The sequence below is a fragment of the Narcine bancroftii genome, chromosome 11, assembly GCF_036971445.1.
Source record: "Narcine bancroftii isolate sNarBan1 chromosome 11, sNarBan1.hap1, whole genome shotgun sequence".
Taxonomy (NCBI): Eukaryota; Metazoa; Chordata; class Chondrichthyes; order Torpediniformes; family Narcinidae; genus Narcine; species Narcine bancroftii.
This window is the reverse complement of record NC_091479.1, coordinates 21347669-21365470: the sequence shown is the minus strand read 5'-3', so window position 1 is coordinate 21365470 and position 17802 is coordinate 21347669. Positions and strand designations below refer to the sequence as shown.

Below are 17802 nucleotides of genomic sequence, written 5' to 3'. Positions count from 1 at the left end.
AACCTGTCGTTATGAACCGGCAGACCTATTGGAAGTAGAATGGCGTCAACTTCCTGTTCAAGTGTGGTTGAGTACACAGGTAATTTAAATTCAAACGTGGCACCTACCCCCCACCGCTCGCTCCGACAAACCCCGCTCGCCGCCCCCTCACCACTCCGATGCCATGCAGCCACCACTCCGATGCCATGCAGCCACCGCTCCGATGTGTTAGCCCCCACCCCCCCCCCGGCTTGGCGCTCTAATGAGGCACGGCCACCACTCCGCTCGCTCCGTTGCCACACAATCAACACCCCACTCACTGCTCCGACACAGTGCAAGCTGCCACCCCACTCACCACTCTGACGTGGCCACCACACCTCTCACCGCTCAGACACAACCCCCCCGCTCCCCGCTCGGTGTGGTCCCCCATACTCGTCACTCTGAAGCAGCTGCCACCCCACTCGCTCCGACGTGGCCACCACCCCACTCGCTCCGACGTGGCCACCACCCCACTCGCTCCGACGTGGCCACCACCCCACTCGCTCCGACAAGGTGCTGCCCTCCCCTCCCCATACTGGATTGGATAACCTGAATCAGATGGAAAAATTGGCTACAGTTTTCCATGTTGTAAATCCCCCAAATAAAACTCTTATCTGCTAATTTTGGTAGCGAGCACTTTTATGAGAGAAGAAAACTTGTACTCCAAACTAACACTGTTAAAACTCAAAATGATAGCATTTGCTGCTGGGTCTTGAATTTTAAATGTTTTCCTCTTGGTTTCCTTCTGCTACCAGCGTGCCATTCTAAGAAAACTGAGTAACTTACAAGGGTTCACTTCGGTTTGATCCTTGAATTGTTTTTGTTTTAATATAGTGAATACTAAACAAAACATGGTCCATATATACTCCCTTCCCCCCTCCCCCCCACTCCCTTGTCAAAGTCATCTTTTATGCAGTAGCTTCCAGCACTTAATGACACATGAAGTGGGGGCTGAATTGCCAATAACTGATCTGATTTATTATTTTTACTTTATGACATTGACATGGTTATCCAAGACTGGCTATAGAACTCTAATCTGCTTTGCTTAGAGATCAATCTTAGTACTGTATTATGTTTGTTTTAGTGTTGGTAAGTGTTTTATATGCATTAACTGAAGCTAAATAAGGATCGAATGTACTTGTTCCTACTTAAATACAAATTCGAATTAAAGACAGACCTAGGTAACAGGCCTAGGGGCTGCCTGTATTAAATTTAATCAACCATTCCTCTGCCAAGAGTAAAACGATGTATTGGATGGAAGGTGGGGATATCCCTCAAAATGCCCTTGACCCAAAATAATTTAATACCCTTTGTTACAAGCCCAGAGGGCCCATAAACGCAGCAGCAATAGATATTCACCAAGACAAATGGTTACTTAAACAAAAGTTGCTTTTAATTATCTTTAAACATGAAAACAGAATCACAGTTTAACTTAACTTAGCTAACTTACCCCCCTTCTAATTCTAAGCACAGTAAGTTGAGAAAAGTTCTTTGGTTAACAGTCCAATCTCACTTCTCATTCTTCCAAGTTCACTGGTTGCAGGCAAATCTTATACTGTGCACAGAATTTAACAGTTATAAAGTTCACCAGGCTTTGGTGCTTAAAAGGTAAATGGTTACTGCTCAGGAAGCGGTTCTTGTCGGTTTAGAGAGAGAGATTTGTTGTTCCAGGACATCTACAACTGATTCCTTTTTAATCAGCCACTGACGAAACTTGCCCCTTAACCCATCTGTCTATGCATTTCTTAATTGCTGCTGGTGAGGCATAATTAGTTGCAGACTCCAGGGAAGTGGAGGACTGACGCAGATCACACCCCCCCCCCCATCCGAGAAGGAAAACCAGAGGGACAACCACGGCTGTGGACCAGTGAGGGGGCTCTGCGGCTGAAAGACCCACGCAACTCAAGGCGAGGAACCCACAGAGGCTGCGGGGTGCTGGAGTCCGCAGTCGGGGACTGCTGGAGACTAGATCGAAACTGGCTGAAGGGGTACCAGGTATCGAAACCGGGATTCACGGGGGTGCCGAAGGGTTCTTGATCGTGTCGGAGGTTTGGATCTGGAGCTCGGGTTGCCAATGTTTTGGACTGGACTCAGTGTGGCTGCGGAGGCTGCGGAAGCGCCGGAGGCGAGTCCAAGGACACTCGGTGACTCTGGGGCGACTCTCTTCTGCTTCTCTCTCTCCCTGACTGCAAAAGGCACTTCAGGCAATTTCTGCCGATGGCAAATTTGTCTGCCTCACAGCAGGCAAAAGCAATTTCGTGTAATATGACTGTTTTATTACATGACAATAAATTGAATCATGAACGTAATGAAGAAATACACCCTGCTCACACAAATAAAACTACATGGAAATGATCCAAACGGCTTTGGAAAACACACAGAGCAAAATGGACATTGGAAGAGACATTGCCGGCTGCAGTCAGTGAATGTACAACACTGAGATTTATGGGGAGCTGCCAAGTCATACACCAAAAGCCCTCTTATGGGTACAATATGCTGTCCACATCTGCTTTTCAAAGTGCTCCTTAAACCACTAAACTGCACAAAACTGAGCATTCATTATCCCTTTAGAGAGGGACTGAGTAATGCAGCTGGCAACGCATTAAAAAACAAACCAATATGCAATATCATGACCACTTCGGTCACAATCCAAAAAATATCCTCTGTATGTAAATTTAGGACAAAGTCATTGTTGACTTCTTGCATACTCAGCAGGTCAGGCAGCTTCTATGGAGATAGGAAGTATCCATTTTGTGTTCAAAAACTTTCAGGTTAGTTTATTAAAATGTAAACTGAAGAGATGAGGGAGGGAGGAGAGAATAAAATGAACATCTTTCAGGGGTGATAAAGGAAGGGGAAGTCTTGTTAATCACAAGTAATCTCCCTGGAGCTGAGGTGACAGAGGTACAGGATGAAAGAGGGCAGAGGATTCAAACAATCCTGGAACTCCAAAGTAGAAAACATTGCAGTTGTTGCAGCACCCAAAGTGTGGGAGAAACAGCGGTCATGCCGCATCCTCAGGAAGTAAACGTCAGTCTACATTTTGGCCTGAGGAATCGGGAATGTCAAATGTCAGGGTAGATGCCCAAATAAAAAGGATGGTAGAAGGGGAAGAAGCTGAGGAGTGAGAGGTGGAGAAGACAGAAGGCTAAGAAAGATAGCTCTCTCATTAGCGAAGGGAAGGGGTGGGGGAGCCAGAGAAAGGGAGACACAGGAGTGAGGGAAAGAGAGTGACCAGGCAGAGGTTTAATGGAAATTAGAGGTCAATATCGATAGCAGGCTGAAGAGGGAATACAAGGTGTTATTCATCCAATTTGCGTGTGTCCTCAAATTGGCAGTATAAGGCATGTCAGTGTGCAGAATTGAAGTCCCTGTTGCAACGTACAGAATAAAGGTGCTCAATGAAACATTCTGCTATCTCTTTGTTATCCATAATTTCTCCAGCATCATTTTCAATCGGTCCTATATCTACCCATGTCTCTCTTTTACTCTTCATGTATTTAAACTCTTCGTATCCTTTAGTATGTTATTTGCCAACTTCCTATCACAATTCATCTTTTCTTTCCTAATGACTTTCTTTGCCTCTTTCTGTAAGTTTTTAAGTTTCCCAGTCCACTAATTTTTGTTTCCTTGTCTGCCCTCCCTTCTGCTTTTACTTTAGGCTTAACCTCTCTTATTAGCCACATTTGTGCCATTTTTCCATTCATAATTTTCTTTTTTCTTGGAATATATCTATTCTGCACTTTCTTTATTTCTTGTAGAAATATCATCAAATTTTGCTTTGCCGTTCCCCCTCCCCACCCCACCCCATTTAGCTTACTTTTCCAGTCAACTTTGGCCAGTTCCTCTCTCGTACCACTGTAATTCCCTTTGTTCCACTGAAATATGGACAAACCTGATGTCAGCTTTTCCTTTTCAAATTAAACTGAACTCAATCATACTAAGGGCTTCATTACCTTTAATTCCCTTATCACCTCTGGTTTATTACGCATTACCCAATCCAAAACCACTGATTCCCTGGTGGGCTCATCAACAAGCTGTTCCAAAAAGCCATCCCGCAGGCATTCTACAAACTCTCTCTCCTGAGATTCAGTACCTTCCTGACTTTTCCAATCCCCTTTCTTGTTAAAAGTCCCCCAAAATTATTTTGACAATTTCATTCTGACACATATTTTCTATTTCCAGCTGTAACTCGTAGTCCACTTCTCAGCTGCTGTTTGGGGGTCCGTATATAACATCTGTTAGGTCCTTTTACCCTTGCCATTTCTTAACTTACCCATAAGTATTCCAAATGCAGTAAATGTGCACAACAGATGTACAGGTGATGTGCTGCTTCACTTGGAAGGACTGTTTGGGACCCGAAATTGCACTGAGGGAGGAGATGTAATTGCAAGTGTAACACTTCTTGCTTCACAGAGGTAGGTACCAAGGGGGAGGTTGATGGGAAGGGATGGCTGGATGAGGGAGTCGTAGATGGAGCAGTCCCTACGGAAAGGTGGAAGGGAAAAATCTGTCTGGTGGTGGGAATTGCAGATGTTGGGTGCAGAAGCTGAGGGGTTGGTTGGCGAGGACAAGGTGAATCCTGTCCTTGTTATGTATGGGGGAGGGGTAAGGGGTCAGGGCAGATATCGAGGTGATGTGGGTGAGTGTCAAGTTATGGCTGTAGAGGGAAGGCCAGATTTTCTGAAGGAAGAGGACATCTCAGACGTCCTGGAATGGAAGGCCTCAACCTGGGAGTGGAAACTGAGGATTCGAATCAGGCATTGTCTGTAAGGAGTTTGCATGTCCTCCCCCGTGTCTGCATGGACTTTCTCCCAGCATCCAATTTCCTCCCATCCTTCAAAATATAGGGGGGGTTGAAGGTTAAGAGGGTGGCATGGGCCCGTGGGCCAAAAGGTCCTGTTACCACGCTGCACGTCTAAATTAAAATTGTGATAAAAGAATAGAATCCTTACAGGAGACTAGGTGCGAAGAGGTGTAGTCAATATATCTGTGGGGGTCAGTGTCTGTAATGAAGGCCAAACTAAAATAAAAATAGAAATTCTCACAGGCAAATATCAGTGGTGAGGGGGTTAAAAAAAAAACACGCTAACATTATAAGGTTGAAGACCTTTCATCAGAAAAGGCCAGTCCCTGAAAGAATAGAAAGGCTGGTTATTGGAAAAATTACATTGGGCTGCAAGGCCTGTAATGTGCCTGGAAGGTAAACAAGATGCTGTTCCTCAGCCCTGTTGTATTTTGCTTTGAATGTCGCTGGATAAAGTAATCTATTATAACTCAGAGTGATGTTTTACTCTTGTGGAAATGGATGTCTCCACCAACCAGTGATCACAAAAGATTTGAAAGTAGACAAAGGTCCAATTAAAAACTGACTACAATCTATGCAGAATTGAAAGTACCATAATTACATCCAAATATTAGAAGCATCTGATTTAGAATTGCTTGAGACATCAACAGGGAAACACAAGGTAAATCACTCCACTAATCCTTGACCTTGAACACTTTTTCATTACATAGGAGATCATCGAGTCGATGCGGACTCTCAGAGAAATGCCATTCTACCACCATTATCCCCAAGTACAGGTTGGAGACTTGACAGGGCTTCTATTAACCCTCACGCACACACTGATTCTGTGACCACTGTAAGGTAAAACATCATGAGATGGGAATGTGTAGGGAGTTACCCTGTACAGGGCAGTAACAAGAAGGGGAGGTGTCCTTGTACTCCTGTTAGGTAAAACATCATGAGATGGGAATGTACAGGGCTGTAACAAGATGTAAATGCATCCTTGTACTTACAAGATAAGAGAGACATTGATGGATTGAGAGGCAGGAAGCTAGCAGGGAAAGGATAGCAACAGTTTTAGTCATTGGACAAGTAATGATATGATGATGTTCTAAGCACATATCCAAGGGTATAAAAAAATCACCATTTTGCTGATAACGGCAGAATGCATTCTCCGACTAACCTGGTTGGTCGCAAGTGTTACAATCCGGTAATAAAGAACAAAGAACCCTGATTTCGACTCAGCCTGGTGTTTGTCTCACTCATTCATGAACAAAGCAGACCTAACAATTTGGTGACCCCGACGTGATGGGTGAGTGAACACTGGACGACGGTTTCTGTTTTTTCTGACAATCATCTCAGCCGGCTGATAAAAAGGTCCAGAGAAGCCTGTTTTAACAAAATTCTCTTTTTTTTTAAATCTTTATGATTGTCAGTAAGAACTGGAGATCGGACAAATTAGACGACCACAATTGAAGGTCGCATGCCAGGATTGTAACACGTAAGTGATTACAGACAAGATAAAAGTCCTTAAGGTGTTTGAATGACATTTATTAAGTGCTTCGCAAGAAACTACTAGAGTTTAAAAGTCTTTATTGTGTCGTTGCAAAGTCCAATAGAGTGAGAAGGTGGTCTATAAACAATTGAGGACCTGAGTTTTCTGCCCTAAACTGGTTATTAAGAGGAGAAATCTCCCACGTGAAGGTTGGGCTTTGAAAGAAAACAAAGGTTCAGGCTTATTGGCCTCAATTGTATCTGAGAGACTGACTTATAAATGTCCGGTAGGTATGATAATGTCTGTACACTTGAGAAGTTAAGAATTTATTTCCCCAATTCGCCGTGGTGGAATACCACAGCAGACACTAGAGACCTTGAGACAACAAAAAAAGTACTCAGGGACGCCTGCCTGGTGAACAAGAACGACGACAGAAGGCTGCGACAGCTGTGTCCGGATCAGGTAGGAGATATTAATGAAAAAGTTGACAAACTCCTAAGAGACACCCAGTTTATTCGAAATACTTTTGATAAGTTAAATGAGGGTATTCCCAACATCACCAAGGAGATAAAGTTACGTAAATTCATAGATTGGTACAGGGAAACAGGACAAAAGTATAGCCCAAATATTTGGTTTTCTAGTTGTAATTTAACTTTCAGACCCCTTTGGGAAAACAGAGAGTGGAAAACGAGCAATCAGAGTATACAGGACAGTCTGAAGTCAATTGGAGGACAAGACTTAGAGACTGTTCTTTTAAAAGATATTAGTCATCCAGCTTGCAAGGAGACATTTTTAAAAGCAATTTTCGTTGACATAGATCCCCTAAACGGACAAAAACCTAAATTAAAACAGGCATTAGAAAGCGGTCCCGCAGCTATGGCTGTACAGTTGCCTGCTAAGACTTTTGACCAAGTTATTAAGGAAATTAATCAGGAATTAGAGGAGCGAAATACCAGTAATGCGGCATTGGAAAAACAAAAAATGCTCCGAAAATGTGTAGACCGCTGGAGGAAGAGGGGTTGGTTACCCGGGGGCACTGAGATGTTCCTGACAGGTGAGGGAAACAAAAATTTTAAAACGTAGAGGCTTAGATAAGCTGGAAGAAACAAAACACAGAAGGGAAAGGAAAAGTGCCTGTTTCCAGTTTCCAGCCACGAAGTGTCCGGGTTTGCTCTCTCCCTCCCTCCTTTTCACCCTCCCCCCTCTCTCTTCTCTCCCCCTCTCTCTCTTCTCCCCCCCCTCCTCTCTCACCCACTCCCCCTCCCAATCCCAATCTGTGGCGGTGCTGCCCTGAAATCCCCAGGTTGGGCAGGGCAGAGAAATACAATTTGGTTTTAATTTTGTGCCCACAATTCCAGCTCCGCATCAAATGGGATCCTGTTTTATCCTCTCTCCCTCCCTTTTTCCCGCACCCCCACCATTGCGGGATCAGGGCAGACATTGTGGGCTGACGTGTAGCTCACTCGAGCTGGGAGGGAAGGAAGGAGTGATAGTTCCCAGTGGTGGGAGACCCAATCTGATCCAGACCAGTGATCACAGGATGAGAACCTTTTAAAACCTTTGAAACGAAAGTGTTAATCTGAAGACTTTTCTCCCAGTGGGGCCAGTGCAAGGCATTTTCTCTCTCTATCTCTTGTGCTCTGTGTATCTGCCTCTCTATCTCTTTCTCTCTCTCTCTATCTCTTTCTCTCTCTCTCTCTCTCTCTCTCTCTCTCTCTCTCTCTCTCTCTCTCTCTCTCTCTCTGGCACCCCAGATGGGATACTGGAGTCACGTCCCTTATATCCAGATATTGAGACACTGGGGTGTGACAAGAACCTCGGGAATAGGGACACATCAGACGAGGTACAGGCCCCTTTAATAAAAATAGAAGGGGGAGTAATAGATGTAGAGACCCCTCTGGAGTCCAAGAAAATAGAAAAGGAGTTAGAGATACAGAAATGGAACATGAAAAAGGTTCAGGATAACATTAAAAACTTAAACAGAGATATTAATGTGCTGGGGCAGATCAGTGAGGATCAAAAAGAATTAATGGTAGGTGTATTTAAGGAAGTGGAAAAGATAACTACAACACTGTCAGGAGAAATTAAAGCTGAAGGAATGGTAATAGGAGTAAAGGATGAAAAGTGTAGTACAGATGAGGAAACGAGATACGATCCACCATGGGAGGAAAGTAAAAGGAAAAGACTCAGGAGGGAGAAAAATAGACATGCCTACCTGGACATAGTTAGGACAAAAGAGAAAGATGTGAAACAACTAAACTATGGCCGAAAAGATTATCTTAGAGATGAACGTGACCAATATACCTTTGACCCTGAGACATTGGAAGCTGATAGGGACAGTGACAGTGACGAAGAAGAGTCAGAACAAGGTGGGATAAATAAATGCATGCCAAGAGTAAAGAAGGAGCAGAAATCCCCAAAATTGAGATATCAATGCCCATTACTGATCACGGGACGGGGAACTCAAAAATATGTACCCTGGTCACGAATGGACTTAGAGAGTTTAATGAAAAAACTACCTCCGTTGAGTAATGGGGCTAGTCCATGGATTTCTTGTTTTGAGCGAGAAACCTGCCAAGAACAATTAGCACTCGCAGATGTCAGAACTATCATGATAAAATTAAAGGCAGAAGGGGCCCTGAAGCAAATAGAGAAAATTGTAAGAAGCAGTAAATTGGGGGATGAAATAGAATTTAACCCACTTCGGAATAAATTTTGGGAAGCACTTAGAGAAACATTTCCTACACCCTATAGTTTGGATGCCTTGGTAACCCTTCAACTAAAGGAAGGAGAGACTGCACACGAGTATTTCACTCGAGCATGGGACTTATGGGAAACAGGGACTGGAGAAAGACCCGACCACAGCCCCTTAGGAAGGGCTCACTTTCGTAATGGGATAATAAACGGACTACCTGCTACGGTTCAAGCAAAATTAAGGGACATTGTGGGATTAGAGACAATGTCAGAGGATTTGTGGAAAAGACACCTGACACATGCAATCAAACGACATCGTCAATCAGAGCATGCTAAGTCAGAAAGTGCGTCCCAGAAGGAGGTGGACAAAACAACCGATAAATTGGTGAGAGCTATAGAACATATAGGGGTTAAATTAGCGGCCCAACAGATAGTCCCACAGGTCATGGGGCCAGTGATAAATCCGGGACCCCAAGTAAGAAATGGTTGGGAAAGACAGCTAGGTACAATGTATAGAGGGGAACATGCAGTATGCTGGTACTGCCAAAATCCTGGACACTACCAGTGGAACTGTCCGGAGGCTGGGAGAGCAAGGGGAAAAAGATTACCCTCTATGAGAGGCTATCGGGGAAGAGGAGTAAACTTAAGAGGACGAGCAAGGGGTAGGGGTGGACACATTGATGGGCCCCAGAGAATCGGGGGGTGGCAGAGTGATCAACAAGTCCAGGCACCTCAGTGTAATGACTATATTGAGGAAGGTGCTGAATTTGATTATTGAAGGTGCCCAGGAGAATCAAAAATCACGCCTCCCTGGGAGCCACCAAAAATTTGGGGGACGGTAAATGGAGAAAAAATTGAATTTATGGTTGACACAGGGGCAGCAGTTACGACAGTGATTAAAAAACCCCCAGGGAGCACATTTTCGGGCAAAACATTATCTACAATAGGATTCTCCGGGATAAGGGAAACACAGCCCTATACAGATAACATCGACATGACATTTGGACGACAAAGGGTTAAAACGCCTGTCCTGGTTGTGCCAAGTTGCCCCATTAATTTATTAGCAAGGGACATTCTTACCAAACTAGGAATAACCATACAATGTTCTGAGAAGGGCCTTCGGTTAACATACCCAGGGGATACAATAAGAAGGGGAGGACAGTTTATAGTAATGACCCCATCTAACGCTTCAGAAGTATTTTCTGGAGTCGGCTACTGTATGGTGAACCAGGCCCAGGGCTGATTAAACAGTTTTTTGAGTGGAGGGCCAGTATTCCTCGGTATGGGGATTACCATTATCCACTAGATCCTATGCATGTTACATTAAACTACACCATCCACCCGGACCAGGAATATGAGGAGAGGTGGGACTCTCTAAAAGAAGGGAAGACAGAAACGATACATTGTCCATTTATCTTTGTAGGTAAGGAGGGAATAGCTGCTATGGTTGTCATGACAGAAGAACAAATGGAGTGGTTCTGCTTAGGAGTAGAAAGTGTGCCTCATGTGACCTTGGGTATTGCCAAAGATCATCACGCTCGACAGCTGGGTCCGATGGTAAAGGAAGCGATAGGGTGTGAATACAGGCAGACAGAAATCCCGGGATATTCCACCTCGGAGGGAGGAAAATTTGTCAGACTGAATATTGAAGCATGGGACCAGGTAGTGAATGAGAAAGTAGAAAGAGACCGAGCCATAGAAGGAGAAAATATTGATCACAGAGACTCAGACAAATATCTTTCTAATCTGAGTCCACATATATGGACAACGGGGCCCTATGATGTGGGAGTAATAAAAGGAGAGGTATTTCTAGAATTGGCCAACCCCGGGCAGAAACCAATATGGAGAAAACAATACCGCTTGTCGCCCAGTCAGGAGGAGGGTATTAAAGGAACGATAGAAGGGTTAATGGAGTCAGGGGTTTTAAGGGCGGCACCTGACAGTATGTGGAACACGCCCATCATGCCTGTTCCCAAACCGGGTAGAAAAGACTGGAGGATGGTACACGACCTCCGGGAGATTAACTTGGCTACCAAGACCATCGGGAGACCAGTCCCAGACCCATATGTAGCACTTAGGGCTCTGAGTCCGGAGCACGAATACTATACTGTCATTGATCTGGCAAACGCATTCTTCTGCTTGAATTTAGCTGAGGAATGGCAAGACTGGTTAACTTTCACTTACCAAGCACATCGGTACACATACACTAGATTACCTCAGGGTTATAAGGACAGTCCAGGACTGTTCAATCAGGCCCTTAGCGAAATCCTAATGAAATTAAAGCTCCCGGAAGATGTTACACTGATTCAGTATGTAGACGACCTACTATTAGCAGGGAAAACGCCACATGGGTGCCTGACAGGGCAGCCAAACAGGTTACTGGTTATCATGAACATATACAGGGGATGATTTTGAGGTCCCATAACAAAAAAAAATGAATCTGAAACTAAGGAGACTTGTAGCAGATTGAATGACTACACAGATGAGTTTTGTGGAGGAAGAGTGCTGTACAACTGGCTCCCCGCTAACTGGGATGGTCGGTGTGCTCTAGTAACCCTTAATGCGCCAGTGCTGATTGTCAAAATGCAGGAGGGAGACGAGGATTCCCTAGAATTGCGCCACACAGAGAGTTGGCTGTGGAGAAAAAGGAGGAGTGTTGGACTCTTGGGGCCGGGAGGAAGGAACCCTGATGGGGTATGGATTGATGCCATTGGCCAAGCCCGGAATATTCCGGACGAATTTAAATTAGCCGATGAGATTGCAGCTGGGTTTGAAAGTTTTCCTGTTTTTAGTGCAATTTTTCCCATCACTGTAAATAAGAATGTTAATAGGATCAACCTTATTCACTATAATGTCCAGCGCCTTGCAAATTTGACCAGGGACGTTGTTGAGGCAATACATCAACAACTGTCAGAAACTTCCCTTATGACACTTCAGAATAGGATAGCGATTGATATGGTCCTGGCAGAGAAAGGTGGAGTGTGTGCTATGTTTGGAGATCTATGCTGCACTTCTATCTCTAATAACACAGGGCCAGATGGATCACTCACTAAGGGGTTAACGAAACTTAGGGCATTGGCGAAAGAATTAAAAGCCCAGTCTGGAGTCTCCAATCCTGTTTTATCCTGGTTACAGGGAGTGTTTGGGAGATGGAGCACATTGTTAGGACAACTTTTGCTGGGTTTGTTCATTTCTGTATCAATTTTTATCACTTGTGGCTGTTGTTGTATTCCATGCATTCGAACGCTGGTTACGAGGACCATAGAGAGAGCCTTTGCTGACCGTGATGAACTGCCTCCGAAATATCAAGCTGTGCAGGCTGTGGAGCAAGACTATCTCACATTACAGGAGACGGAGAAAGTTGCTGAGATCGATCTGGAGTCTGAAGGGGAATGTGATGGAAAGGAGGGATTGTGAATTAGATTGTTACACATATAATTTTAACCTTGCTTGTAACCTAAATATTATAACATTGATTGTAACACAAACATTATTAATCAGATTGTAGAACAAGTATTATGAATTAGATTGTAGACCATATGTTAACTTGGGAATTTACTAATGTACGGGGGGTTAGCTAGTTTTTTGCTTGGGGGCAAATGGGATGAAACTTGTAAACGGGCAATGGGATCGGGGTGACGGATGGGGGGTGTACGCAAAGGAGGGTTGGGGGAGCCCTCGCCCACCAGCCGAACTGCCCTGTGAACAGAACCCGTATAGAGCTTGGCAATAATAGGCGAACTAATGTAACGCGGTGGTAGCATAGTCAGGGCGAGATTGTCCTCTAAAGAGGACAAAGGAGGGATTGTAAGGTAAAACATCATGAGATGGGAATGTGTAGGGAGTTACCCTGTACAGGGCAGTAACAAGAAGGGGAGGTGTCCTTGTACTCCTGTTAGGTAAAACATCATGAGATGGGAATGTACAGGGCTGTAACAAGATGTAAATGCATCCTTGTACTTACAAGATAAGAGAGACATTGATGGATTGAGAGGCAGGAAGCTAGCAGGGAAAGGATAGCAACAGTTTTAGTCATTGGACAAGTAATGATATGATGATGTTCTAAGCACATATCCAAGGGTATAAAAAAATCACCATTTTGCTGATAACGGCAGAATGCATTCTCCGACTAACCTGGTTGGTCGCAAGTGTTACAATCCGGTAATAAAGAACAAAGAACCCTGATTTCGACTCAGCCTGGTGTTTGTCTCACTCATTCATGAACAAAGCAGACCTAACACCACTCACCAAGAAATGGCAAAACCCACCCATTTACAGAGAGAGCATACAAACTCCACACCGACGCGCGAGAGGTCAGCAGTGAACCTGGGTCTCTGAAGCAGAACTAATAAACTGTACCACTTTGACTACTTGATAATACATCAAAACTCAATGCATTAGTTTAAGTAAAACCATATTCACTATTTTCAAGTTTATTTCTCATCCAGTTATATCAGTACAACCTGACGAAACAGCGTTCTCCGGTTCATGGGACAGAACAGTGCAAACACACATAACAAACATCTGGATAATCAATACATATATACAGTGTATATAGATTAAAATAAATGTTATTAAGAAATAGTAGTCATGGAGAGTGACTTTAGCAGTTTTACAGCAGTGGGGAGAATTTTCTTCTCAGCTGATTCTAGCTCTGACACTCTGCATCTTTCATTTTTATTTATTTATCTATCAACACACATATTCCATTGTACATATTCCAAAAGAAAAAAAATTAATACGCATCTTTTCCCCTCCCACAGAAAATAGAAACCACCCCAAAAGAAAAAAAATTAATACGCATCTTTCCCCCCCATAGAAAATAGAAACCACCCCAAAAGAAAAAAAATTAATACGCATCTTTTCCCCTCCCACAGAAAATAGAAACCACCCCAATAAAATTAACACGCATCTTTCCCCCCACAGAAAATAGAAAAGCCCCCAAAAGAAAAGAAAAAAAATTAATACACATCTTTTCCCCTCCCACAGAAAATAGAAACCCCCCCAAAAGAAAAAAAATTAATACGCATCTTTTCCCCTCCCACAGAAAATAGAAACCACCCCAATAAAATTAATACGCATCTTTCCCCCACAGAAAATAGAAAAGCCCCCAAAGAAAAGAAAAATAATTAATACACATCTTCCCCCCCCACAGAAAATAGAAAACCCCCCAAAAGAAAAAAAATTAATACGCATCTTCCCCCCCCACAGAAAATAGAAACCACCCCAAAAGAAAATTAATATGCATCTTTCCCCCCCACAGAAAATAGAAAACCCCCAAAAGAAAAAAAAATTAATACGCATCTTTTCCCCCCACAGAAAATAGAAAACCCCCCCAAAAGTAAAAAATTAATACGCATCTTTCTCCCCACAGAAAATAGAAAACCCCCCAAAAGAAAAAAAGTTAATACACATCTTTCCACCCCCACAGAAAATAGAAACCACCCCAAAAGAAAAGAAAAAAAATTAATACGCATCTTTTCCCCTCCCACAGAAAATAGAAACCACCCCAAAAGAAAAAAAATTAATACGCATCTTTTCCCCTCCCACAGAAAATAGAAACCACCCCAATAAAATTAACACGCATCTTTCCCCCCACAGAAAATAGAAAAGCCCCCAAAGAAAAGAAAAATAATTAATACACATCTTCCCCCCCCCACAGAAAATAGAAAACCCCCCAAAAGAAAAAAAATTAATACGCATCTTCCCCCCCCACAGAAAATAGAAACCACCCCAAAAGAAAATTAATATGCATCTTTTCCCCTCCTACAGAAAATAGAAACCACCCCAAGAAAATTAATACGCATCTTTCCCCCCCACAGAAAATAGAAACCCCCTAAAAGAAAAAAATTAATATGCATCTTTTCCCCTCCCACAGAAAATAGAAAACCCCCCCAAAAGAAAAAAATTAATATGCATCTTTTCCCCTCCCACAGAAAATAGAAAACCCCCCCAAAAGAAAAGAAAAAAAATTAATACACATCTTTTCCCCTCCCACAGAAAATAGAAACCCCCCAAAGGAAAAGAAAAAAAAGAAAAAATTTAGAAGATTAAGAAAACGTACTTGACACATTAACAACATTAAAAAAAAACTAATATAAATAAAACTCACAGGTCTATAAAATACTGAGTGTTATTAACTTTACTAAAATTATGGAATAAATATATTATATTATAAAACTACTGATTCTAGTCAAAAAAACCTGTTCAATATTTATGAAAAACTAATTATTCACTTTTAACAATATTAAAAATAATATACCACAAGGTGAAGGTGAAGTCAGGAATTGTCAAACTATCTCTAAAAAAAACAAATTCATAATCACTCCAATCTTTTGCAGATAAGGAAACTAAATTTTCAAAAAAATGACTATATTTATTTCGTAGATTGTAAGTAACTTTCTCCAAAGGTATGCAGCTTCTTATTTCAGAAGGCCATCAATCCACAGTTAAATTTGCTTCCACGTAGTTGCAAGACATTTTTTAGCTACTACTAGTGCAATTTTCAATAAATCTCTCAAACTCTCGGGTCAATCCTTGCAAAAACACCAAGAAGGACTAACATAGGATCTCGCAAAAGTGGGATCCCTGTTATCTGTTTCAGAAAATCCATTAAATTAGTCCAAAATTATCTCGTTGGTTTTGCTAACGTTGAGCGCAAGATTGTTGATGTGACACTATTTAAGGAGCTAACCTATCTCCCTCCTGTTTGTGATTCTGCCAACAACTGTGGTATCATTGCTAAACTTGTCGATGGTGTTGGAACTGTGCCTGGCCACACAGTAGTGGGTGTATAATGAATAGAGCAATGGGCTAAGCCACATCCTTGGGGTGCGCCTTTTTTGATAGTCAGTGAGGAAGAGACGTTGCTTCCCATTTGTACTGACTGTGGTCTTTCGATGAGAAAGAATTCAAGGAGACAGCTGCAGGGTGGGGGGGGGGGGGGGGGCGTACAGAGGCCCAGAGTTTGTGGCTTCTTGACCAGCACTGGTATTGAAGGCTGAGCTGTAGTCTATGAAGCGCAGCTGTATATATGTTTTCAAAGTGTTCTAGAGCAATATCACACCTAAATGTCAAGCGGAAATACAAACAGAATGCAAGAAGCAGCAACAGGGATGCCACCTCAATATTGATCACATTTTAACCAAATACCTTAACATTATGGTAGTAATGGCTCTTGCACCAAATACAAAACTAAGGGTGTTAGAATTGACCCATAATTTGAAATCAATGCAGTGAGACAGGATTTGGGAAGATTCTTGGAAGTTCTTAGTTATCGCGGCACAACCCTGCCTTTTCTTCTAGCCAGGCAGTTGAAAATTGGAAGGTAGAAGTATTGCACATCACGAAGAGCTCTCTGGGAAAGGGATGCAGGAGGTCGTGACGAGAGGAATAACCATTTCAACATTTTGAAATCAGAGATTATGGAAACTGAGCAGAGCTTTACTAAATAAGCTTAGAGAGAGGCCAGCCAGCCAGCAGGATGTTGGAGTAATCAAATGTTAACAAAGAGATGAGCATTTCGGCAGATGATAGAGAAGGGGCAGAGTCAGGTTATTTTTTTTTAATTTAAACATACCGCACAGTAACAGGCCCTTCTGGCCCATGAGCCCGTGGCCTCAAATACACCAATTAATCGACAACCCCTGTACGTTGTGGAGGGTGGGAAGAAACCAGAGCATCTGGAGGTATGGGGAGAGCATATAGTCAGTGCTGGATTCAAACCCACTGGTGCTCTAATAGAGTTACACTAACTGTTCCGCACAAGTGATTTTATGATGTGTAAACAGATGAACTGGAATGACAGCAGAAAATGTTTGAATCACTCAGTTGGTCAATCATCGTCTATGGAAAGAGAAACAGAGTTAATGTTACAGCTCCAGTCCGTTTTGTCAGACAGGATCTGAAACATCAACTCTTTTCCTTTCATCGATGCTGCCTGACCTACTGAATGTTTCAATTATTTTGGTTTTATTTCCAATTTCCAGTACAATTTTTTATCTTCAGCTTTTGATATAATGCAACTACTTGATCCAAAATTCATCATAGTCTGCTCAGGGGGACATTAATTCAGTTATGATACTGTTACGAGCCCAGAGAACCCCAAAACCCAGCAGCAATAGATGTTCACAAAGACAAATGGTTACTTAAACAAAAGTTGCTTTTAATTATCTTTAAACATGAAAACAGAATCACACTTTAACTTATCACTATTGACTTAACTAACCTAACTTAACCCCCTTCTAATTCAAAGTGCACGTGTATGTAATGCGTGGGCAAGTTCAGAAAAGTTCTTTGGATCACAGTCCAATCTCACTTCTTATTCCTCCAAGTTCACTGGTTGCAGGCAATTCTTATACTGTGCACAGAATTTAACATTAATAAAGTTCACCAGGCTTTGGTGTTTGAAAGGTCAATGGTTACTGCTCAGGAAGGTTCTTGTCGATTTTCAGAGAACGATTTTTTGTTCCAGGACATCCACAACTGATGTACTTCCATCAGCCACTTCAGTGTCTTGCTGACGAAACTTGCCATTTCAGGGTTCTCCAGATGATAACCTCTTTCTTTCAGGTCACCACCTTTTTGTTTCTCTTATTCCAAGTGAAACATTAGACAGACAGTCCTCTCCTCTTGAATGAACCACAAGGGCTTTGACCAGGCTGAACTAAGAACTCACAACCCGTCTTCCAAATGGGGTTTTCCACAAGCTTGTCAGCTTGTCCTGTTCCAGTCCCAGTTCTGTTGCTGGCCGTAACACTGTCGAACTGATCTCTGTCTCTCTCTGACACACACATATAGAGAGAAAGCC

The 17802-nt window shown here is 42.8% G+C and overlaps 2 protein-coding genes across 10 annotated transcripts in view; one reads left to right on the top strand and one right to left on the bottom strand.

Annotated features, from left to right (window-relative positions):
- The window catches only part of tbc1d2b (TBC1 domain family, member 2B), a 129937-nt gene that overhangs the window by 74368 nt on the left and 37767 nt on the right, over positions 1 to 17802 (bottom strand). The gene's annotated exons all lie outside the window — the stretch shown is intronic.
- On the top strand, positions 5671 to 13158 carry LOC138745646 (uncharacterized). Of its 2 annotated transcripts, none has more exons than XM_069902879.1 (2): positions 5671 to 6116; positions 6241 to 13156. In XM_069902879.1, exon 2 carries the CDS (start codon positions 10305 to 10307, stop codon positions 11400 to 11402), a length of 1098 nt encoding a protein of 365 aa, XP_069758980.1. In that variant the 5' UTR covers positions 5671 to 6116; positions 6241 to 10304; the 3' UTR covers positions 11403 to 13156. The 2 variants fall into 2 exon arrangements, with proteins under 2 accessions (XP_069758980.1, XP_069758979.1); XM_069902878.1 differs by having other exon boundaries at positions 5675 to 6116; positions 6241 to 13158.